Source organism: Neolamprologus multifasciatus, chromosome 1, assembly GCF_963576455.1.
Source record: "Neolamprologus multifasciatus chromosome 1, fNeoMul1.2, whole genome shotgun sequence".
In the NCBI taxonomy this organism is placed as follows: Eukaryota; Metazoa; Chordata; class Actinopteri; order Cichliformes; family Cichlidae; genus Neolamprologus; species Neolamprologus multifasciatus.
This window is the reverse complement of record NC_140439.1, coordinates 23,766,127-23,791,146: the sequence shown is the minus strand read 5'-3', so window position 1 is coordinate 23,791,146 and position 25,020 is coordinate 23,766,127. Positions and strand designations below refer to the sequence as shown.

Here is a 25,020-nt window from a genome sequence, read left to right as displayed (position 1 = left end):
TGATTTGCCTGTTAAAGACTGTTGGGAGACTGTGGAGTAAAAGTGGCAGGAGTGCAACAGTGAGACATACACTGTTTATCACTGCATCCCAGCAGAAACCTGGAACTTCATCAACAGAGGACAAGAACTTTGTTCTTGGGAGCATTTTGGAAGGCTCCCACCTAGTACTTCTCCTAGTCTTTGTAGGTTTTTATAGTTAAAAGCCCACTTTTATGGGCTTTTCCATAGATTTATATTCTTTTTAATTTGTTTTTCTTTTTTAAGTTAAATGCCAGATCATGACCAGATTGTATGCACAATATAGAAGGCAATCAGCACAGGAAGTAGAACACAGCAAATACACAAGCAGAGCAAGCCTTTGTCAATCTTTTAAGTAAGCTCACATGCAAAGTTAATCTGTTGTTTTGTTTAAAAAAAGAACTATACATTATATATAACTATAGTTATATACTGTTTGCAAAACATCACATTTGTAATACGGTGCCAGCTTATATATATGTATAATGTACATTTTGTAAAAAAAAAAAGGAGAAAAAAATAGCAGGACGTTGGAACAGCAGCAAATCTCTCTTTAGCAGCTACATAGTGCGTCTATACTATAGTTTAACATTTGTGTTTTAAGCCAACCATTTGCTTATAGGAAACACCTTTGATTGGAATCAATGCAGTTCCAGTACTGCTTTTTATTAATCTTTTTATTAATCTCAGACATTATTACCTTGGCTTATCTATGGGTAAATGAATGCAAATGAATTGCTTTACAGACATAGCCTACATTTTATGATAAAAGTATATATTTTCACAGAAGAAAATGGTTATTTCTAAGACACGTTTTGATTATCTTTTCACAGTTTTCCAGAATTTACTCTGAGTCATTTATTTTATTCTGTCAAAAATAATCTTGTTCTTAAAAGATGCAGTTTGTAAATAAAACACTGCATGTATTAGGTATGTGTTTTTCTAGGATATTTTTTTGCCAGGAACGCCGTGAGATTTCTTTCTGGAATCCCATTTTTCAGAGCAATTATTTCTAACAACAAAAAAAATGCATTCTGCTATTCAGAGCCATAAAAGGATAGAAAAAATGACCTATTATAAAACGTAAACAAACCAAACTATTAAACCAGGGTGTGAGGGTGCATAAACACTGCCTTTATTATGGAATCTGGATTTTCTTGGGTGAATACCTTCTGACACTGATTACAATCTGAATCAATGAATTTTCATTGAATCCCTACAGACATGTCACATAATGCCACCATTGTATTTGGTCATAGTTTTGGAAGATTGCAGCAGTACTAACTAGTCATGTGACACCTTTTATCTGTTTTTGCACAATCACCAAACCACATGGAGACTTTTCTGCAGTGTTGCCGTAATATTATAGAATAACCAAATACGATTTTTTTCTTTTTTGACTAATGTTTAATCAAAGTCGATATAAGGAGATTGTGTTTCATTATCAACTGTAACCTTTTTAGAACATAGATGTACTGTTTTCAGTTTTATTTGTAACTTTGCTATAACAGGGGCCAAGTGCTACATTTAACATATTTGAAATGTTAATCAGACAGAAGAGCCCAGCAGAAAAAGTTACAACAGTCTTGCTGCAACCAAATAGCCTGTATGGATTTTTCAGCGTAGCCAGTCACAGTTTGCTTCTCAGCTTCCTGAGGGGTCTGGTTATGTTAGATTTCTCTTGCTTGTTGGAAGTGTGCTGTTAATATTGGCTTACATCTTCCATGAGGACACAACGAAGTGAGAAACTTGCCATGTTGCTTGCCCACAGTGCTCTCATGACCCGAACTTTTCACATATTTATGGGTGGCTGATTTTGTTTCGTCTGAAAGAGTCTCTGGGCTGTTGAATAAAATATGACAGTCCAGCCAGACCAGTCACAATGCAAAAAAAATGACTGGCAATCCCCAAAAAACAAAAGTGTCTCTGTACTTCACTGACTGCACTGTGAGGAAAGCCACTGTCCTCTGTCCTTAGAGTTGGAGAGGCTCGGGGGTGGAGGACAACCAGTCAGGCAAGCGTTTGGGATTCCATTACGGGCACAACGGGTAGGGAGAGATACTGAGCGTCTGCTCTCCAGATGAAAAGCATATGAATTTTAATGCACTGCATTGTTCCATATGTGGGAGACAGACTGGAGGCACCCCCGAGGCAGCATGAGAATGTGAGAAGGGCACAGAAACGAGATGGCTGTGTGCTGCGTAAGGCTGCATATCACTGACAGTCTTGAGGTTAGAAATAAATGTCTCTTCGTGAAACCTGATGCACTGAGTGTCGATGATCATCTAGTTTAAAATCAGACCTGTCGTGTGCACACGTGCAGGGTGAAAAGTAGTTATCTGTGGCAAGTAGAGTTACCAATTTGTATTTGCTGCAGCTGGAGTCTTCTACTGACAAAGTCAAGATCTGTATTTGGGCGTTCATTAGCAATTAGCAAAAAACCAACTACGTTTTTATTTACGGTCAGTTTTGAAATATTTGTTCTTAAGGTTTTCCACTTTTGTTGCTGTAATTTATGCTGGGTTTTGCTCGACTGCAGCACTTCAAAAGTTGTCTAACACTTACATACCATTGTGATACGTTTACATACATTCACGGGCATTAATACTATGGTAATTTGAGGCTTTTAATCATTTTTGAACTGTTCTTTTTCTAGAGTGGAATGATTGTACAGCCTATATTTTTAATGAGTGAATTAATTTAGGATTTTGTCTAATCCACACAGGGTCAAAAGTAAAGATACAGGCTCAAATAAATACATACAAGCCCAATGATATTTAGTTAAATACCACTTAGAAAGTTGCACCTCGCCTAGACCTTCCAAGGTGTTTTACAGGTTGCCATCAACAAGCGTTTGGCGTAATTCTGCCTCGATAATCTGACCAGAGTTCATTTTTATTGGTCGGTGTCCCGGCACAGATGTGGCTTTAAAGCATAGTCCATAAATTTTCAATAGAGTTAAGGCCAGGGCTTTGAGAAGGCCATTCCAGAAGCTTAATGTTAGCCTGCTCTATAAACCAGTTTTGATGTCTAAGTTCCAACCATCTTGCCATTGACTTGAGGTGAATTTCAAGACTTTTGGAGTAGTTCTTCATTATTCTTTATTGTACCAGTGCCAATTGTAGCAAAACAGCTCCAGACCATGGTGCTACCACCACCATGCTTGATCGATGGTGCAGTGTTCTTAGGTTTGAAAGCTTAACGTTTCCTCCTCCAAACATACTTCTTGTCATTGTGACCTAAAGGCTTAATCTTTGTCTCAACTGACCATAAAATGTTTCTTCAGAAGGCATTTAACTTGTCCACGTGGATGGCTGTAAATTTCATCTTGGAATCTGCAGTTGTTTAGTCATTCTAAGAGACCTTCCCAACTTGTGTAAATCTAATATTCTCCTCTTATAGAATACAGTTCATGGTTAAATATTAAGCCAGCACTATCTTCGTCTCTGGCTTCTTCTCCGTCAGTGTTAACTTTATTAGTGCAGTATTATTCCGTGCTGAGAGACTTTACTTTTTATATGCAGTTGTATAAAAAAATCTAGGTACACACTTACTGCTTCCAGAGGATAAGTAGCAGCCAGGTGCTGCTAATCAAACAAACTTGACTAACTGACCATCAGTAAGTGTGGCCACCTCTATGAAAGCAGACTTTTTGGCAGTTTGTTGTTCTGGAGCAAGTTTGGCTTGTTTGGAAGAGTTGCCAGGAGTTGTTTAAAAAGTATGTGGCCACACAGCTTAGGTTTGCAAGTTGTATCTGAACAAACCACAAGAGCTCTGTCATACTGTTCTTTGAACAGATGAGACAAAGTGGAGATGTTTGGTGAAAATGTCCAGTGCCACGCCCGGTGAAGACCAAACATGGCATACCAACACAAATACAAAGTGCTGTAGAGTCGAATGTGAACACATCTGTCCCAGAACTAAAGTTTGCTGAAACTGGGTCATGCAACAGGACAATGATCCCAAGCACAGCAGCAAATCTACAACACAATGGCTGAAAATTTAAAGAATCAAGCAGCTGCAATGGCCTGGTCAAAGAAAAGACGTCAAACTGATTCAAAGGCTGTGATGGGATCTTGAGGAAGCTGTGAATAAACAAACCTCAATGAACTGAAGGAACATTGTAAAGAAGAGTGGGGTCAAATTACTCCAGAGATGAGGCACTGATAAAATTGTACAGAAAACAATTCAAGTTATTTCTGCTGAATGTAGTTCAGCAAGCTACTGAATCATGGGCTGTACTTAGTTTTTCACAGAACTGTAGTCTTCTTATTTGGATTAATTTTCTTGGAGAAAATTCCTAGGGGATATTTTTGTTATCATCTTACCTGCATGACTGATAAGTGTGAAGGTGAAGGAGAGGGAAATATACAGGAGCTTCCAGGTAATTGGCGAATAACAGAAATGTAAATATTGCTTTGACCTTGTGGGTTAGAATTACTAATGGTGTTAACAAGGGTGCTTTCTCTGTGTGTGTCAGCCATCAGTGCTGGCATAAAACAGGTTTTACTGTTCAGCGCACTCTCATCACTCTTGTAAACTGTCGTCAGTTTACAAAATACCAACATATTTGACCACTGTGCATGGGTGAAACCAGTTTCGCCTGAATGAAAGTATATGTGCTCTTCGTATGTAGATGTGTGATCACTGCATAAATCCACAATGGGAGACATGCTTTGCTAACACACATAATGCTCGATATTATACATTCCAAACCCGAGGTACAACAAGTGTTACCAACCAGTTTGGCACTACAGGCATCCCTGGTTTTGTTTTCTTATGAGCCAAGAATGTGAGGCAGGTATTTCGAGACTAAGCGTCATGGGTATTTTGTCACAAAGACACAAGACACGCACAAAAAACCCCAGATATAACAAAAGCTGAGGCAGAGACTCAGTTGTAAATTAGAAAAACTGGCCTTGCTCAGAAGCAGCTCAGGTGGATGCATGAATAGGGGGTTCAAACCACATCTGTCTATCTGCGCTTGATTAGAAGAAATGTAGGATCTGTTGTGGGCACAGACTGGTCTCTGCTCATACCCGCTGATGAGTAGCAGCGTATTTCAAAATAAAAGATACGTAGAGCCCAGAGGACACTGATCGAACTGGTTTGCCTCGGTTGCATACCTCACTTGTTGCACCATACTTGTCTCTTGTGATGATAATAATAGCTCTCTGCCTTTCAGTCTCCTTTCCTGCAAGTGATCGACATTTTGTCTAGAAAAGAACAAAGGCATCAGTTTAGAATGTAGATTCTGAGTTCACAAAAACCTCTTCCTGCTACAGCTCATATGTGTTTGCTCTTGGGTGTGTAAGTATTTGTTTTTGAGATATTTAAGCTCGGTATATTCAACAGTACGGTGTTCACATGACCCCAAACGAGGTGGAATAGGCCAGGTTTGCCTTTGACACTTGAGGTCCCTACAGTCCAACTTGTGGTGTCTACTGTTTTAGCAGTACATGGGAAAGGTTTCTCTCTCTCTCTCTCTTTCTCTCTCTCTTTCTCTCTCTCTCCCAAAATGTCCTTATTTTTAAATTAGAACTTTATCCTAAAAAAATGTTTAATATCTTCCCATCTTCCTGGGAACAGCTATATCTGCAGGTCTTTATCAGGCCAGATTTACTTCCACTGTAAGCTTTTAGGGTGTGACCTAGTAAGTAAAAGGTTATGTGAAAGCTTCCTAGATGCTGGAGCATTACTTGAAAATGAAAGGCATTTACTGTAACTCCAGATTGCACCAGTCAGGTAGGTTTTTTTTTATAAGCACCTTTGCAGATCACACACATCCTATTATAATGACCAAATCTATGATAAAATAATTAAAGCTAACGCCGATAGTGAAACCTTGTTTGATTGTAACAGTGGTAGTAATCGCTTGCCTTCCATTTATTTAGTTTCAGTTGGTGGAGATAAGCGTAAAAAAATGTAAGATGCAAAATAAGGTACTTAATGCGCCTTTGTTAAACTTCAGGGAAACGGTGAGAGCCTCGTTATCACGCTGGGAAGGTGGTGATTGGGTCATGAATAATGTATCGGGGTGGGAGGAGACAGTTTCGGCATTGACTGTAGTTTAGTTGCGAGTGTCACGGTGTGTATTGAAGACCGGGACATGGTCTGAATGGCTTTCTTTACAGTCACTGGAGGAAGTTTTCGTTCATCGAACACCAGGTAAGATCGATTTAACAACTTCTCGTACTTCACCAAGCCAGATGTTACTTTTTTTGTGCGTGTGGTAAATATATTGTTGCAATCTGAGGAGTTTCCTTACTTAGGTTTGCAATCTGCGTTATCGACCTGTGTCTTTTAATCCCAATTTAATGTAGATTTCATGGATTTTACGCACGCCGTGCGTCTGGAGCAGGAAATAAATCAGAAAGCTTTATTCAGTGAAGTCGAATCGTTGAACCACGGTTAATCTTTACAGAAAGTATACTTTTAAAAGGAGGATGACCTTCATAAATTCCAGCCTATTTTTTATGCTCTGTTAACTCTTCAGAGAATGAGTTAATAACTGATAGGTCCCAACTTTTTTGGGACCGTTTGACATTTGCTCAGTGTAGCAGCAGGTGGGGCAGTGTTTATGTTAAAAACAGCGGGTAGAAGACGGTATTTTGTGTGGACGTGGGCCAGCGTCTACGATGTGAATTCCAATCCATAGGGGCCAAAAAGCCAAACGGGGTTCAGCCATAGCGTGTTCAAGTTGTGCCCTGAAGCTTGATCAGTTAATCTTACTAGTCACAACACGTTGAACGAATGAAGGAACCTGCCACAGGCGATTAAGAACCTGCTGTTTTAGGTCTGATGGTGCTGCACTGCTTCTCATCTTAGGCCTCTTTTTAAGCATTGGTCCTCTTTCTTGTTAAAAAAAGAAAAGAAAAGAAAAGAATCTAAATCTTTTCCATTTACTACAGTAGGAACACCTGTATGAGCCACGAGGGAATGATCACAGTGCTGAATGCTCCCTGTGCGATTATTTACCGCCACTGATGTGTACAAACAGAAGTGCACTATTATCCTGAGCTAAAATGCAGACCTGACACTCCTTGCATTCTCCCTTTTTATATTATTATTATTGTTGTTATTATTATTATTATTATTATTATTATAGAGGACAATAGTCATAGGGAAGGTGACTGGGGTCAACTATGCAAACAGGGCTCAAATCTCAACCTGGTGCAAGCAACAAGAGGTGACAGAGCACAGCCTGTTCCCAGGATTGCTTTGATCCATATCTGACCTCCCACTTTTTTCTTTTCTTTTTAACGAGCATTAATAGAAATTGATCAAATCCGAATTTACTGTGGTAATCCCGCTAATCCAGGGACCCCTGAAGGGATTCTCCAGATGGTCTTGCTGCAACTCCTAAATCAAGGATTTCATTGTGATAATGCAGCTCTTTTGCTAATTACGCTGAACAAAAAGCATGGTAAATCTTTAAAAAAAATGGTCTTTCATTGGGAGTTTACATTTATTTTTGACTGCCATGTGCATAGTATGGATTTAGATCTTTTCTCAGTGTCTTAAAGTAATGAAATAAACATTTCAAATCAGTGCCTCATCGCCCTGTTATGTTCCTATTATGCATACAAACCTTTGCAAGGTGTTCTTCCTTGAACAGCTGCAGCCCCAGTTGTTCTTTCCCAATATGTAAATCTGCACTGAGGACAGTTTCTTCTCTCCCAGAGGAAGAAGTGGTTTGACGTAGCTGTATGTCATTAGGCAACAGATCACCGAGATTAGCGAGCACACACTTCTCTGTGTTCTCAATGAGCTGTTGTATCTTTGAAAAGAGTGGGAGAACATCTGCTTGCCGCTGTATTGTTCCCAAGTGCTTTTCACATTTCAGTTTTACAGATAGGTCAGTAATAATTTTTGTCATGTTGTGCTATCATAACATGGAGTCTGGCTGTTGCTGTCAGTTCCTGATTTATGGCACCTGGCCTCAGCGAGCCTCTCTCCGATTCACTCCTAACATTTGCTCAGCAGGCTTTAAATGTTTCCTGTTGTGAGATGAAAGCTGGCTTGTGGTGGATGACACAGTTTTTTTGTTTTTCTTTCCAAAGACAAAAAAAGGAAAGACCCAACAATCAAACACAGAACAGGAAAGAAGATTTGTTGACAAACTGCACTATCAATTGTTGAAGATGTGGTAGTAGTTAGTAGAACATGTGTTAGGCTATCTGGAGTGAAAGAAAACTCACAATATCATCATTAATCATTAGTCACAGCTTTCTAACACTTTCTCTTGACTCCTTCCATCAGAACGAGGCATGGCTGGGAAGCCTTTCCGAGCCACCTACATCTGGACCAGCATCATTTCAAATCTGCATACTCGCGTGGAGGTCAAGCGTCGGCGTCACAACCTGAAGTCTTACCACGACTGTTTCTTGGGTTCAGAGGCAGTGGATGTGGTGCTGGCACACATCACCCTCAACCGTTTTTTTGGAGATGAAGCAGTACCCCGCTATAAAGCTGTCAAACTTTGTCAGGCGCTCATGGACTCAAGGGTATTTGAGCCGGTGGGAATTAAAGTATTTGGGAAGGAAAAGAAGAAAACTACATTTGAGGACAGCAGTTTCAGTTTATACAGGTTCCTGAGTCCAGAAAACAACTCGTCTTCTGCGCTGACTGGCACCAATTCCCTTTCCACTAATACCATTGAGAGTGGCTATGACTCACCGAGCATTGAAAGAAACACGAAGGGCTATAGTCCTCTACGGGAAAGGTACAGACATAAAGTAACTATTTCAGATGTAATCTGTGATTTGCTTAGCTCTCATTCCTTTAAGGTAATTGTTAAATCCAGTTTAGCTTCAGATAGTAAGATTTCTAAAAACTGGTTTGGCATGAACGAAAGGTTTTAGAGTCAGAACATTCAGTCATGCATTGATTTCACAAATTTTCAGTTTCAGTTGATAATTTTCAGTTAATGCTTTCCCCCAAATCTAGTATTTTATAAATAATGATTAGGTAGATATTGATTTATCTCCCAAATGTTTGATTTGTTTTCAAATTGAGGGTTTGGACTGGAATGGTACTAACATGGTGCTTTTCTGCTCTTATTTGAGCACTCAAAGCACTTTCCTACTGCAAGCCTTATTCACCTATATTCATATAAGCACCTTGTTCTATCTCTAAGCAGTTTTGACATAACAGTCACACACTCACACTTTGATCGATGTATTGGGAGCAACTGTCCAAGGATACTTTGACATGTCAGACCCTAAACCATCAAGCTCTCAGTCAGTAGCCAACCTGCTTTACCTCCTGTGCCACATCATAATGGTGTGATTGTCTGAATACTGAAAATAAAGCTGAGCACAAAAACAAAAAACGGGTGGATTGATTTGCAGGCTAGTATAGATCAAGTTACGACCATCAGCAATTAAGGTGTTATGTTAATATGTGAGACCTCTTTTATAACATGCACAACACTAACTTCTTGGGTGACCTCCCAATTGTGACTCACCTTTGAAACACAAAATTGTACATTTTATTGTTTAATTTATTTAAGCTTTATTTAACCAGTTAAATCACTGACACCAAGGATCTCTTTTACATGGGATATCTGGCCAAGATGAACGCACCACTAATGTATCAAAACAAACATCAGATTAAATTAACGATATAAAGACTTGCCCACATAAAACACTTGCACACACTTCTTCTTCTTGGCTTCATCTCATCTGCCTCGGCTTGAAAGCATATAAACAAATATCGCGGTGAGCATCTAAACTTTAAAATGTCCTTTACCTTGATGCTGGAGAGTTCAGAGTTTTACAGAGGCTGTTAGGATAGCAAAGGTTGGCAGAATACGGCTGCAACACATGGCCTCAGCACTTTGTGTTTACACTCTTTTGATCTCTTTAAAATCTGATGTTGTTGTGGGAGGGACAGACATGGGCAGACAGCAGGTCTGATGGCTGTAATGAGAGATGAAAGATTCAAAGGACCCATATGCTGTTTTAGTGTTTGGACAAGGCTTTTGTTATTTGCAGCGTGGGTTAAGTCAGTCTTAATAGGTATAATTTAAACAAACAGGGAAAACAGTGGCTTTTGTTTAATGGGAATCCTGTTTGTCCTATTTAATTTCAGTCAGAAATAGCTCATATTTGCAAAACGCTTATTTGCAAAATATGCATTTTTTTAAAAATCAAATATGCACAATCAAAACAGCGAATCAGACATACTCCATAAAACATTTGTTTACTGATGCCACTTCTCTTCCTGTAATATGTCTGTTTATTTTGCCTCCTCTGTTTTGACTGATTGCTGCTATTACGCAACTGTGCAGGAAAGAAGCGCAAACAGACAAATCACTTGAGGACGTGCTGGGAAACCTCAACCTCAGCTCGACGATTACCCCTCAGATGATCAACCTCGGCCTCTCGCAAGAGCGTAAGTTGCTTTCTGTCTTCGATGAGCGTGACATAAAACAGGCGTCGTATTTTCACGCTGAGCATGACTCAGCATTCTCGACGTGTCTGTGTATTTGTGACTTATATGGTGTTTTCACAGTTGTAGATGAAGTGTGGCACCAGCAGGCAGTGTTCAGACTGTTGCAGTTAATAGAGCTCCCCCTGTTGGAGAGTTTGTTAGAGGGTAAGGAGACATCGAGGCGTGCCCTACATGGCATGGACAGCGACCCGGACCTGTTGTATACATCAAGCTACCTAGACAGAGAGGTTCTGAAGGCCTTCGGTGAGGCTCAGTAAGTCCACTCATTTTTTCTTCTTCTTCGTTTTATAAACGTTGATCAATTCACATGAGTGTTTCTGGTGACCTTTGTTAGACTTTAAGACCTTCACGCCACGCCTCACCAGATTAGCTGGTCTGCTGATACTCATTTTCTGCTGCTCTGCAGACGTAGAATGTGTATAGAATGGCACAGCAGGTCTATTTCCACTTGACCTGCTCTTTAACTTAAAGAAAAGCGCTCACCAATTGACCACTGCTTTTTTTATTTGGTAGTAAAATTATGTGGAGGTGTAGAGATAAGAGTCATCCTAATAATGGTTATTCATTGGAACTGTGTAGTGTCCCTGCATTTACATGTAGTAGTTATATGCACACCACAAAACTGCAAAACCTCAGTTTGACTTCAGACTGTCTTGAACTTTGTTTATTAATTCTAATAATAAAGGCAAAATTTAAAATTCACATCAAATATTAAATCATAATACTTTCCTCTCTTCAGGGCTGATGAGTGGATGTCAGGAGCAGTGGACTGTCTGGAGTTTCTGCCTGATGAACTGGTGGTGGAGATCAGCCGAGGTCTGGCCGCCTGTGGAGACGACCTGATCCGGTGTAAAAGACTACTGTATCAAGTCCTGACTAAGCACTACGGACACACACAACAGCCACCTCTGCTTAGCAACCAAATTTTCGATATCCACTGCGGCATTTCCGAACTACTCGGTATGAGAAGGCTCTGTCAGATCTTTTGTACAGATACAAGTTTACAGTGATAGATGTGAATCAGATTTTAGGTTTCTGTAACTGCATCCCTGCCTTTCTAATGCAAATTTTGTGCTGTATCGACAGTGAACGGGAAGCGAGAGCAAGCTGTGGAAGCGCTCCAGCTGAGCCTGAAGCTGCAGGACTCTCGCAGCAGGGAGGAGCTGCGTCGGCTCCTGAGATTCATGTCTGTTGCAGCCAAACCGGAGGAGGTCAAACTGCACAAAGAGGTCAGCGCTAAGGGTGTGTCTTGTGGAAGTCTGTACATTTTTGCTGGCTTTTTACTAACCCTAGATAATTCTCCTAGATTGAGAACAGAATGGCAGTGAAAAGGTCTTTCTCACGTGCCATTGTCTACAGCAGAAGACTCTCCAAAGGAAAGGTGGACTTGATGGTTCTGTTCATGATGGATAACCACTGTGATCTGTTCAAAGTGAGTGTTTCCAGTTTGTCTCTTTGCTAGTGTGTGTTCAGTGTTGTAGGAGGGATGTTATCTTATGTCCTTTACAGCCGCTACAAACAAGGAACAGCATATTTGTTTGTTGGAGAAGTTATAATATTTCGCTGTCTCTCCCACCAGATTCCTGTCTCACTGCACAAGATGGTTAGTGACAGAATAACGAATATTGTGAAAGGGAAGGATCCAGATATGTTGACAGGTTTGCAGATTTTTACTCCTCACAGTCATCATTGCGTACATTCAGATATTTAACTGCTATTTCTGTTAACTGGGGGCATAAAGAGGAATTAATTTTTGGTTTTCTGTCTCTCTTTACTCCAGGATCAGCGTACTCAACAAGAGTAAGCACTGAGGTGTATTCACAAAACGCACGAAAAACCACTAAAGAGGAGCTCGTGTCTTTATTGCGGACAGTCCACGAGAGCCCTACGCTCTCTGATAAAGAAAAGAGACGGCTGCTTGGACAGTTTTATAAAGGCCATCCGGAGATATTCGTTCAGTACTTTGGAAATAAATTGTCCAGTATCAACATGTTGTTACAATAATATTTATTCATTTAAAAAGACCATATACTATAAGGTAAAGAACAAAAAAGCCAATGCAATCCAGATGATGTGAAAACGTCCATGTCAGCAAGTGGATTTTATTTAGACTACTGAACGCAAATGTGAATCTTAATAATCTTAATTATTTAAGGAACTTGACGTTTTCTTTTGGTGCAGGACACTAACATGAAGTTTTAAATGAAACTGTTACTTTCCGAGAAAGACAAAATGAACCAAGTGTTCTTTAGTGATTTTTTCCCCCCCTTTTCTCACTGCAAACCATCTCGATGGCTTGATGTTTTGTAGGCAGAAAAGGGCAAATCTGCTTGCCAGATTTTTTTTTTTTTTAAAGATGTAAATGTTCCGTGTGTTTGTGCAATAGAAACAGTGTTACCAGTCAAAATGTTCTCAATGCGATGTACAGTATAGCTTTGTGTGAGCAACCCTCAAACGGAAATTTGAAACTGGAAATTTGAAAGTCTGATGTTGAACTGTAGTAAACAATAAGACGCATTCATGAGAATCAACCCTCTGGGTTTTTGTTTGTCGCATCACATCAACAAAACAGATGTTTGTGCTTTTTTTCTTTTGTAACTGGAAACCTTAGCTCCATTTTAGTGGCAGCTTCAATGCCTTTTAAGTAAGGTTCAATAAAACCCTCTGCACGAGACAAGGAAATTGCTTCCATATTTCTATGGAACACTATATAAACTTAAGAAGGATCTAAAATTTGTAGATTCCACACAAAATGTGTTTAACTGAAAAAAACAAAAACAAACGTAAATAATTTTCCACCAGAATGCTGAAAAACCCATCAGTGTTCCAGTTGTTAGTTTACTTTAACAAATTATTTTTGTGTTAAACAGACCGTTGCATTCATTTTTTTATTACTTGACTGACAGTACTGAAATCTAATGTTGCTTTCAGCTGAGTTTAAGAGGAAATGTGAAACAGTTTTCATCCTGTTTGTTAAATAAGAAAGTGAATGGTTACCGAGTCCTGAGATCATTTGAAGCTAGAACACTAAATCACAAAACTAAAATATCTGTAATAATTTGAAACTACTAAAAGCTGTAAGAGAAGACCGACAACTACTTTACTTTATATGCGTTATTTGCATCATATGCATTGTGTTTTTGCTTCTGTAAGAATTTGTGTCTTATGGATTGGGCAGATTGTATGTTGCTAAAGAGCATACAAAGCTGTGCTAGGTAGAGAAAATTACCTTCTGAGCACCATGTGAAAACAAGCAGCTGGTTGATATTAAAAATGTTTGCTTATGTGCAGTGTTTTTGAATTTGTCATGAAATGAAGATCTGCTTGGTAGTGACAGCAAAATGCTGCTAACCAACTAATTGTTTAAGTCTTTAGTTATTACATTTAGAGACAAAACATCGATTCTCCCACAAAAATTGTTAAGTTCTATATTGTGCCCCCTGCTGGTAGTTGTCACAATGAAGCGTTACTTCAGTTTCAAAGTCAAACCCCCCCCCACAAAAAAAGAGCACAGTCGGGTTACTTCTTTCTCACTTTTATTGAAAGAAATTGTCTTTCCTCCAGTTATCTAAAAAAAAAAAAAAGGAAAGGGAAAAAAGGAGCTTGCTTCCACTTTGCAATTCCTCATCAAACATTGCCAAAACTGGGAGGTGTGCCAAAATCAAAGGCTGAATTAAAAATTTTGTACAGTATCATGGTCAGTCTTTAAAAATAAGAACTGCTGACAAAACAAAAGCCACGAAAACACTCAGGTGCGCAGACTTTCTGTAGGTTTGTGTGTGTACACTTCTCTTCTGTACCAAGATCAGCTGATGTATAATCTGTCAGGTGGACATGTACATTTATCCTATAGGACCAGTGGTTAAAGATTACATTCTTTAGTTTATCGAATCCTCTTCTGTTGGCGTGCGCGGTAGATGTCGTGTATGGGAGGAGCAATCGCTCCTTTATCATCCTCCTCGTCTGAGTCTGCGTTAGGCCTCTTGAGTGACTTGGCAATAGTGTGGTTCTCCATGGATCCGTTGCCCTCCCCTCCTACATCAGGCTGTCTACCAGTGATCAGCTCTACAGCAGCATCAACAGCTACAAAGAGCAGGGGTAAAAAAAGAGAAGCAGGTCAAATGAAAAGTACAACAACCTGTTAACACACAATTAGGCAGTGTAAAACAGCTGCTCTGTCACTACAGCATCCATCACCACAACTTTTCTTCTAATGTGACTAAAAATAGAAGTTGTATGGATTCATCCTAAATGCAAACTTACTCTCAGGAAGTGTGCATCTCCTGAAAGTTTCCATGAGCTCATCCACTTGAACAAAGGGACCCTGCAGCAACAAACAAACACACACTCTTTTGAATCCAAGCAGCAAGGAGAGGGGAAAAAAAACTGTTCCTAACATCTTTTATTCAGTGCCAGTAAATATGAGCTTGATAAGTGTTAAGCTGCTGCTACTAACAGTGAAGCACGTAGGCGGAGGGAGCAGCTTCATTAGGATGACAGCAGCTGGGGGGACTGGGAAAACTCCACCAGGGACAGGGTGTAAACCTGGAGCTGCAGGGAGAAACACGAGAAGCTACGTCAAAGATGAATCCTTTCATGCTTTATGCAGCAGAGAGAGCAGTGGAAAGATGCATCATACTCGTGGGTTTACTGGATTTGAGGACTACGTACGGGCAAGGTGACGTGGCTGGAAGGGGATCATCTGATTTGTGTCTGGTTTGGGATACTCAGGTTTACGGTCAACTTCGTCCTTTAAAGCAGGTACAGAGGGTGCCACCACAGTCTCTGGGAGAAGTGCTGCCAGTTTGGCACGTGACACATCCTACAAACAAGACGCAGATACAAGTTAAGTATCAGTTCATATAAGCAGAAAAGCTGGAATCTGCTTATTTTAGCAGGAACAGGATACTGCGACGCCAAATGGGAAAACACACACCTTGTATCCAAGGGCCTTGAGTTCACTGGTGGAGCAGGGATAGAGGTCCATAAACTTGTATCTATCTACGAGTAAGGCCGTTTCTTTGCCCTCGTATTCATCCTTAAAGGCCATGAAACGCCTGCGCTCGACTTTCAGAATACTGGCTAGGTCTCCTATGTTGCTCTCGAAGGCAAGGAACCGGGCCCAGATCTCACTGAAAAAACAAAACACACATCACAGTTAATAAACATTGATATCGACAGTTATGACAAAGGTACATGTATGCAATTTATTCAATATTTGACATTACCCCGATTTTTCTGGTGATAAGCTTCCTGAGGTGAGGACACGTTCAAACAAAACCCTGGTGTTGTTATCCTCTGAAAGCCAAAAAAACCCCTGATTATTTACAACAACAACAACAACAACAGGAGACATTTTTACATTACAAAGGAAGAAACTAAGCCATCACTATTTCTTTGATATCAAAAGTAACCCACAGAACTTGTTACGTACCATTGAGGTGTGAGAGGTAATCGATGTATGCAAGTATGTACTCTGGAATGTCGCCATACTTCTTCAAACCAAGCTCAAAAATTTTAAAGGCCACTGATTTATCCTTTTAACAAAAAAACAAAAACAACAAAAAAGCCCTTAGACGTGTATGCGTGAAAAACACACAGTTCCTACACTACACATCTGATCACGTGTTCTTACCTTGCTGCAGTAGTATTCCATGAGCGCTGCGGTGACGTACACATGGTGGCGTGTGCGTGGATCTTCTCTGGCTTTTTTAAAGATGGTGCGACCTGATTTGATGCCCTCGGCTCTCCTTGCAAACTTCATGTACTGGATATAGACCAGTGTGGGGTCGATGTCTTCAATTGCCAACAACTTATTATAGATGCTGTGGACCTTTTCGTACTTCATGCGACTCTAAGACAGCAGAAAAGGAAATGTGCCGATAAGCCAGCGTGCCTCTTTCAGTCTGGGTTACAGAGTGTGCAGAGTTCGTAATGGACCCTCACCTCCTCATAGTCAGCAAAAGCAAAGTATAGAAGCATGTTCTTTTTCAGAAGAGTCCCGATGGCACGTTCATAGATGTTAGCTGCCTCATCACTGAACAGCTTTGAGTTATTCATGTCCTGAGGGGTAGGGGGAGAAATACAGACTTATGGGACTGTTTGAGCTGAAGTTTGGCTTTATTTGAAAAATACTTAAGAGCCTTTAAACAAAAATGCACATTAAATTTCACAATGATAAGGTTCATCTCTCACCCCTTTCTCTGCCAAAAGTTTGCTGGACTGCTCCAGGTACTGTGCTGCCTCATACCATATGTCAGGATGGTGGCCCAGGACCAGCAGGCACTGTTCATAGGCAAACATCACTGCACCACAAAAAACATAAGAGTTAGTGACTAAAATATTAGCTCTTCAACAGCTGAGGTTAAGCACATCTCAAGAATGCACATGGAGAAAAGTGTCAATGCGCGCCCTCTAGTGGCTTCAACCCCACATGTCATGCATTACCCACTGACTACAGTTGAAAACGTACTAAAAAATTACATATCAGCATAACAACTGGAATTACAGTCCTCCCGACACAAACACAGAATAAGATTTACCAACAACAGCTTGGCCACAAACAGTTACCTCTCTTTGTAATGAGGGTCTGGTCTTCTGTGCGCAGTGGGTTGCTTTTTTCCCACTGAATGTACTTCTTCCACATTTCCACCTGCTGTGCTTCCTGAGGGGAGTTCTGAGGTGGTACTGATGGTGCATTCCTGTCCAGCCCTTTCATCACTGTCTCATACTCCTGAAATATGGAAACAATACAGAAATCTGTATTAGCTTTATAATGAGAGTACACAGGACAAAGGACTGCACGTAGGCCTGTACATACTTGGGACACTGTGCAATATCTCACCTTAGCTACTCTCCTGGCATTCATGTAGTCTCTACTTCGATCCTCAATCATCTTTTTGGCCAAATGTACATTGATACCCTGTTTGTGAGACAGACAAGTCAGTCTACCAGTCACCCGGTACTCATGATGAAAAACCAAAAACTCCATTTAAGAGCAGAAAAAGGTGGACCACCCGCCTCTTCATATTTGCTATAATCTCTCCAGAGCTGTTCAATGTTGATCATAGGGTTCACGCAGCCTCTCTGGTACACCCGCCGTACTGCGGTGATTCGCTGGTTCTCTGCATATGAACCCACAGCCTCACTAATAAAACAAAAAATTCAACATTAAAGAGATGCTAAGAGAGCTGAGTAACAATAAGGTCAATTAACAAAAAGCACTTACACTCCCTTGAGGAAATTGATGTAATCCACCCAGATCTGAAAGAGTAACAGATAGCGGTTATGCAATAGCAGTTTAAAAAACACTCATACCATTAGTACAAATACATTGTTCAGATTTGCATACCTGATATGACATAATTTCCATGCCAATTTTATCCAAGGCAAAGTCATAAGCCTGGGCCATCTTCTCTCTGATGGCAAGAAGAAGTAGTGTAAAATTGTATGGCAGTAAATAAATGCTCAATAAAACAATGCAGCTTGTCATCTTACTTGTAGCTGGGAAGCTTTCCTTTGGTCTCTCGAACATATGAGAGGTAGCATTTCCACAGGTCGATGTGCAACACTTTCATTAGGCATCTCTGAAACAACTACAGGGGCCAGAAGATGTTAGACAACAAAGCAGATGGAAACACACTTTTAGATGTCATATACAGTCACAACACTTTCTCTTAACTATTTGACTTTGGATGCAGATCATCTGTTTACAATGTAGCAGGATTGCTACATTTAACGGCATGAAGTTAAACCCAGAATACCAGATTTGTTCATGTTCAAATCTTTGCCCTAAATGTATTTCATGTATATCAAATTATTGTTTTTATTTAATATTTATAAGGGGGATAAATGTTGAAAAGCTTAAAGACACGTAAAGACACACTGCTAGTGTGAAAACCTAGTGAGAAAAACCCCCCAAAGTGTCATCGATTGAGTTCAAAAAAGCGACTAACCCACTTCTAACATTTCAAAGACTTATTACTGACTTATAAAATTAATATTTTCTATTTAATCACCATTTCCAGGTGCTTTTTAATGGGTACTATAATTGTCTGTATGCGTATTCCCTTTGTAATCAGAAACAATACTTAACTAGTGTATTTAGGAAGTCATACCACCCTTCGCAGATTTTAAAATTTCACTTTCAGATTTCATGAGTGTGGCGGACACTTACCTTTTCTACCTTGTCATAGTTTTTAGCCTTGATCTGAAAATAAGAGTGTAATGCAATGTTAATTTTCCTGTACTTTTATGGCTTATCGGAAACATGCATTCATGCAAATGTAACAACCATTCACAAACGCACGCACGACCTCAAAGATCAACAAAGTGAAATTCACACAAGAATGACAAACTACTTTTAGAAAGGGGTTTATTGTCATATTAGTTGTGCCACGTTACCCAGGAAAAATACTGAAATTGGACTTCAGGCTGAGAAATCCAGTATTCAGAGAAAAAAAAAGGGCCCTTTTCCACATAGCTCAAAGCCTCAGGTGTGCTCGATCCATTAGTAAAAATTTGCAGCGATGAATTTCTTACGGCCTACTACAAAATGAGCTGAAACCATTCTCCGGTACGTAGAGGTAAGGCTGTTATTTCTGTGGCATAAGCACTGTAGAAATGTGTAAGCACATCCATTTATCCATAGTGGAATAATAAAAATTAGAAAAATGATTGGGGGGGGGGGGGGGGGGGGTCGGGGTGGGTGCGCTGAATTAGGCTTATGGTAACAAAAACAACTTTGCATGGCTACACTGACAAAGCAAAGGTCACTGCTATAACATACTTAAGGAGGCTTAAAAGTAAAAAGTCACAGAGATGTCATGAAATTATTAACAATGTCCTGACACTGCAGCTTAGACAGTTTACAGATTAATGTTAATATTTACACAGAAATGTGGACCAAATTCTAAACTAGTTGTTTTTGTGCGACCTATTAAACAAAAATACTAAGACTGCAACGTTCCTATGGCTGTAAGGCCCAATGTAACTGCACTGGTATGTACAAAAGCCATTTTAGACCTACAAGAATAACATTAACATAGCATAAAAAGTTTCGAGGTCAAGTACAATTAATTAACGGTGGAACTCAATTTTCAAATTTTTTCAGTCATTAGGAAATGTCTTAAGGCGCTTAAGAAATAACCTACACTTTCTACTCTTTAAAAAAAAGAACAACAAACCCAGACATAAAGCACCAGTAAACCTTTAATAATAAAAGAGGAAGAATACAGTGACATGTAAATCTTTGAACACCTCTTCAAAAACTCTGTTACTGGCCGTCACCGAGTAAAACTGAACTCCAAAAAAATATGAAAATAAATAATATTGTTAAATACTGTTAAAATAGGAAAAGTTGCAAAGGTGTGCAGCAACTTTTGCATGCGACAAAACTTTTCTTCGAATGTAAATGTTGCTCAAAATACAATAAAAATCTAGGGGACACTTATATCACATCAGATTTTGATGAAATATTCAAGTTAAAAAACCTTTACCACCAAACACTTTACTTTGTTGATAAAAAAAAATGATGTACCAAGGCAGTGGAACCTAAGATCATAAATTCTTTAATGCCCAGCTTAATATCTATCGATCGATCTATGTATATAGTAACTAAGTAAAACTTTAGTTATTTAAGCAAGCTTTGACATAGGAATAGAAGTGGCATAAGATTTAATACTAGAATTTCTAAGCTTTCTAAAATGTAGTGTATTTGGTTTGGTTACTTGCTGAAAGGGTTAAGTGTGAGGTAGCTTTGTCAGCAAAAGCTTTTACTAGAGCTGATGCAAATCCTGTTTTTGTGTAATACTGGAACAGAGAAGTTACATAATGTGCACAAATTACACTGCAGTGATGTTTTGTTTGGATGCATCTGCCTAGGTGGTTGCTGAAAAGCTCCTCCTGATATTTAACATGCCACATCCCTTTTCGCACTAAGTTGCATAATCGCGTCAAGCACAAAATTCTTGCTGCAACACACCTTTTTGTTAATGCTTCAAAGCTTACTATCAGCTTACTTTAACTGAAAAAAAGGAAAGCTCACAAGAAAAACACAAATATAATTATACAAACAGCTTAAAGTAGAGAAAGCACTTCAAGGCAGAAGATTAGTAAAGCCACATAATTTCTATTAAAAAAATTAAACGCAACTTCTTCACTATTTGTTGAAGATAACTACACTGAACTTTCCTTGGGGTGACCTAGTTTCTGAGAAATCAAAATGGTCCTAATGTATAAGAGTGCGGATTTTCTAAGTTTCCAATTTTTGAGGTCCACCATCCAACAAATAAATACAGTACTGGCTGCTATCTCTCAACACTGCTGTTAAGGTAGCGCAAATCTGCAGTTTATATATGAATACACAGTAGCTCAACTGCATTTAGTTCCCATTGTCATAAAGGTTATACAGGAGGATCCACTCTGAGAGAAAACAAGACACGAACTTAACAAAGGTAGGCACACTTTACCCTGTTGTTTCCTCTCAAAACATTTTTATCCATCATAGCACAGGCTGCTCATACTGTATAACTCAAACATTCAAGTTAATGCACCCTGAAGGAAGCCCAAAGTAAGTTAGCCCCATTAAGCTCTTCTTACAAACTGCGTGTAAAATATTTTAGTAAGGGTACAAAATATAGATAAACCTCAGTCTAACAGTTAAAAACAGCTGGTTAGTCTCACTATACAGTGCCTATATTAATCAGACACAACTTTGTACTTTGATCAATGTGCTGCCTCAACATAAACCCAACTGAGCTGTGGTCTCGAAAACTAGGTCTTCAAAAGAGGTGAGTTATGAAGAAGACATGCTATGATCTGCAAATGAGGTCTTTAGAAAATGTGCCTAACACACACACACACACACAAAAGAATTTTGCATCGACTTTAAGTGAAGAACACTATGACGATTTTTGACTACTTAACTCTTTAATTTTGTTTAAGTTGAGATCTTCCCCCACATACTTACCAGACAGACTTTCTTTCTACATTATCATAAAATAAAAAATAAATTACATATATTACTAACACATACATCAAACTACGATAGTACACAAAGGCCTTCTGTTGCTGGGGGAAGAAACCTTTAGTTATTTAGCTATTTATGCCTTTAATTATTGACTGTTATTTCAGCTAACAGAAGGCTCAATGCAAATATGCCAGAATAAAAACTGGGTTTGGGGTTTTGAAATTAACTGTTTGGTGGGGAAAGAGGACTAAACAACGTGGGTTTAAAAATAAACAAACAAACAAACTTTAAAAGTATTGTATAAGATCAGATTCAAAAATCAGCTTTATTAGTCGAGTATGCTTATCATTATAACAAATCTGACACTTGCTTAGAGCTCTTCCCTGCTTTCTTCTGTTGCTACTAGCTGACCTCTAAACTTACGCACACTAAAAGCTTACTTAACTTGAAATGCAAATTTTTTTTAATGTCAGTACTGCTTACATTTTATTTACTTTGCATTTTATTGTAAATGCTAATATTATGTATAGGGGGAAAAAAATCAGTCTACTGTCATGTCTTCTGCAGGTCCACAGCTTTGTTTAAAGCTGACAGTAGATGGTGTATCTACTATTCGTTTAAAATTTATAGTTACTTTCCTGCTTTAAAAAAAATGGATCCTAAGCAAACATCTAAAGTTAGAAGTTTTGTTCAAGTTTTGTTTTTTTAAATAAAGCGACTTTAAATAAAAATATTGTTTACGAGTCAAGCTTCCAGACAAAAAACAAAAGAGCACCAGTGATGTGTAGATGCAACTGTTTTATTTTAACCCTCTAGCTTGTCTGCAGCAGATTACCAAGCAATAACCCAATAATAACAGTAATAGTAGATAACTCTTTAATAGCTTGCTGTTGATATTTTTAGAGGGCCTAAAAAGTGTGGACTTTAACAGTGATGCTTTACTGACGCAAATAAAGGAAATTGCTACTGGTGGTTTTAGAAAAGACTAGTCTGTTTAGAAAAGATAGCTGCACATCTCTCCCTGTATTTCTGTGTGTGAAGACCAGGGGTGGACACATGGGGGTGATGTAACTTCACACAGGGAAGAAACCCCCTCAACCAGCCATCTACAGCCACTAGAACCTCAAATTAACCCACATTCGGTGCACAGCACAAAAGGAGCAAGTCTCCAGAAGGCAGGAGTGGCCTTTTAACTGGAAACTAAAGTCTGATGGTTTGGTGCAACTTCCTGTGTAACTTTTGTAAAGCACTGGTTTAAAATCAGTTGCAGTCATCTTTTGCAAAGGTGAAGGGCATCAAGGTTATTTTATTGGGTTAGCAAAAATTATTTGTTTGGGGAGGGGGGGGGGGGATAAAAGTCATTCTATCAGTAGCAGCGAAGCCTGTTGATGGCATTGAGGCAATAGGGTCACTTTTCTTCAGGAGGAGTGGGGAGAAAGAAAGGGCCACACAGTTAAAATGTTTTTATACAGTTACCCAAAAGAAATGACACAGGAGGCAATAAATTGACACAACAAGTGAATAAAAGGCTAATGCACTCCAATACTATTAAAATAGTTTTAATACTGTTGCAGACCAAACATGCAACAAATGCACTTTACCCCATTAAAAATATGGCGCAGAAAATGTGTACTTTAAAATCCTGGGAACATAAGAAGAATTTTGTGGAAAAGATACTGTTAGGACTAATTCCCCCTTTGTTTGAATTTTTAAAAAGGCACAACTCTTAAGAAGTCAAGCAAAAGCCTGGGAAATATAAAGCATTTCACATCGTTCTTCACGCATGTTCAATCCATGTCCTTCAGGTTTAAATCACTTGTTAATCGTGACTGTTGATGGCAATCTTGTAATGAAAACTACAAAATTTAGGACCAATAGTTCCAGCTGAAGTAGGCAGGCTCAGCGATCCAAAATAAGAGTTGCGACTTTATTGGTCATTAAAGTAAGACAGTTTGGTCGTGTGAAAATCACATTGTTGATCATTTGTGGAAAAAACAAAAGTCCCAGCCATGCACACTAAATAAAATTAAAAACAAAAGAAAAGTCTTAACCTCAGCTTCAATGTATAGCTTCCAGAATCTGCCAGAACTTGGGAACTGTGAGACAAGTCGCTCATATGTCTTCCTTGCTTTGTCTATGGGTTGGTTCTAAAGAAGGAAAATGCATTGACACCTCACACTCAACATATCAAAAACCAGTCATGGGAGGAAAAGATTTTATGGCTGCTTTGTATTCTAACAGTTTATAACCCAAGCCCAACCACCCTTATTCCCCAGTTTCCTTAACCCCAGGAATACAACTCTGTGTCACTAAACCTGTGCTTCTCGAATCAGAATGCTCCATGCGTCAAGGTCATATGGGTTTTCTTCCAACTTCTTCTCTGCCTTCTTCACCTTCTCAGGGATATATTCTGCTGCTGCCTGCAAGACAGCACAAAGGCACAGGGACAACATAGTTATGCCTCTGAACAGTGCTGGGGAACAAGTAATCTAAGGGCCAAGCGCTAAGTGAGGCCCATCCTGAGGCTTAGAACATACGTAAGTAGGTTTAGTATTCTATGGTAGTCAGTAATAGAATAACTGACTACCACACTGCAGGTAAAGAAATTTACGAATATTTGGGTGGTAATTCACATTACAAATACAGAACAATGTCCAATTAGCTGGCATGTTAACTCCTTTTACGTGGCGCGACTAAGACTACATTCGATTAATGTGTACTAATAGATTACAAAAATGTTTAAATTAACTCAATTGGTTTAACAACAAGCGTTAAGTCGCGTCTTTACTACAAACGCTTATACTCAATATGGCGAACGACGGGCTAAACTTGAGGCTTTCAGTCGTAACCCAAACATACATATCTGCTACTAGTACTAGCTAAAATCGACGTAGAAGAAGTCGAAACATAAGCAAATACTACCGCTTTGTCAACTTGCTAACATTATCCAAAATAACACGGTGTAAATCATGCATTCTTTTCAGCACGGGTTAGCTTGACCCGCTGCGTGTAGCTACCTGTTCGGCCGTTGCCTCCGTCGACATGGCTGGAAGAGTAACCTAGGTTAGAAATGTCTTTATCAATTGTGTGAACACTGAAAGAATAACGCGATGGCACGTTTTTAAAAACACTTCGTAATCGGCATAGCTTCAAAGAAGACGATCACATTGCCATCAAGCGACTAGCCGCTCAACGGCTCGCCGATGTCTTAAAATGGCGTGACACTAGTGTTCCGCTCCGCCAGTGGCAACAACAATAAGAGTTCCGGCGCGAGTCCTTCAAAATAAAGCGCCGATCTCTACGAAAGCGAGTTTGACAGTGTTCCCTTTGCCCTGCTCCTCTGAGTGCAGTTTATCTAAAGTTACATTGTATGTTCTGTACACTACATTGTGTAAGAAAAATGATTTACACGATTAAAACTATAGTCTATTTGCATTTTCTCAATTTTATTCTTTTTTTTGTAAAATAAATAAATAAATAAAATACCATGAAATTCTAAATGTGCCTTGTAAATTATGTTTACTGTGATGTGCATCTGCTAATGTGATTCCTATGCGACTGCAAACCCGTGTTAC

General features: G+C 39.2%; 2 protein-coding genes across 2 annotated transcripts; one reads left to right on the top strand and one right to left on the bottom strand.

The window, feature by feature from the left end:
* Positions 1–58: 58 nt before the first annotated feature.
* depdc7a (DEP domain containing 7, paralog a) lies at positions 59–13,258 on the top strand. The gene is made up of 9 exons (XM_085167269.1): positions 59–6,186; positions 8,281–8,743; positions 10,313–10,416; positions 10,537–10,729; positions 11,216–11,436; positions 11,563–11,705; positions 11,783–11,908; positions 12,056–12,134; positions 12,257–13,258. The coding sequence occupies exons 2-9, from the start codon at positions 8,289–8,291 to the stop codon at positions 12,478–12,480; spliced, it is 1,545 nt and encodes a 514-aa protein (XP_085023395.1). The 5' UTR covers positions 59–6,186; positions 8,281–8,288; the 3' UTR covers positions 12,481–13,258.
* A 737-nt stretch (positions 13,259–13,995) lies between these two features.
* On the bottom strand, positions 13,996–24,693 carry cstf3 (cleavage stimulation factor, 3' pre-RNA, subunit 3). The gene is made up of 20 exons (XM_085167256.1): positions 24,463–24,693; positions 23,761–23,865; positions 23,497–23,592; positions 18,653–18,685; positions 17,974–18,071; positions 17,828–17,894; positions 17,705–17,739; positions 17,497–17,623; positions 17,321–17,398; positions 17,047–17,209; positions 16,672–16,781; positions 16,423–16,539; positions 16,112–16,330; positions 15,911–16,013; positions 15,705–15,774; positions 15,413–15,608; positions 15,148–15,298; positions 14,933–15,027; positions 14,740–14,800; positions 13,996–14,559 (listed from the first exon to the last, which is right to left on the bottom strand). The coding sequence occupies exons 1-20, from the start codon at positions 24,487–24,489 to the stop codon at positions 14,360–14,362; spliced, it is 2,151 nt and encodes a 716-aa protein (XP_085023382.1). The 5' UTR covers positions 24,490–24,693; the 3' UTR covers positions 13,996–14,359.
* Positions 24,694–25,020: the final 327 nt, after the last annotated feature.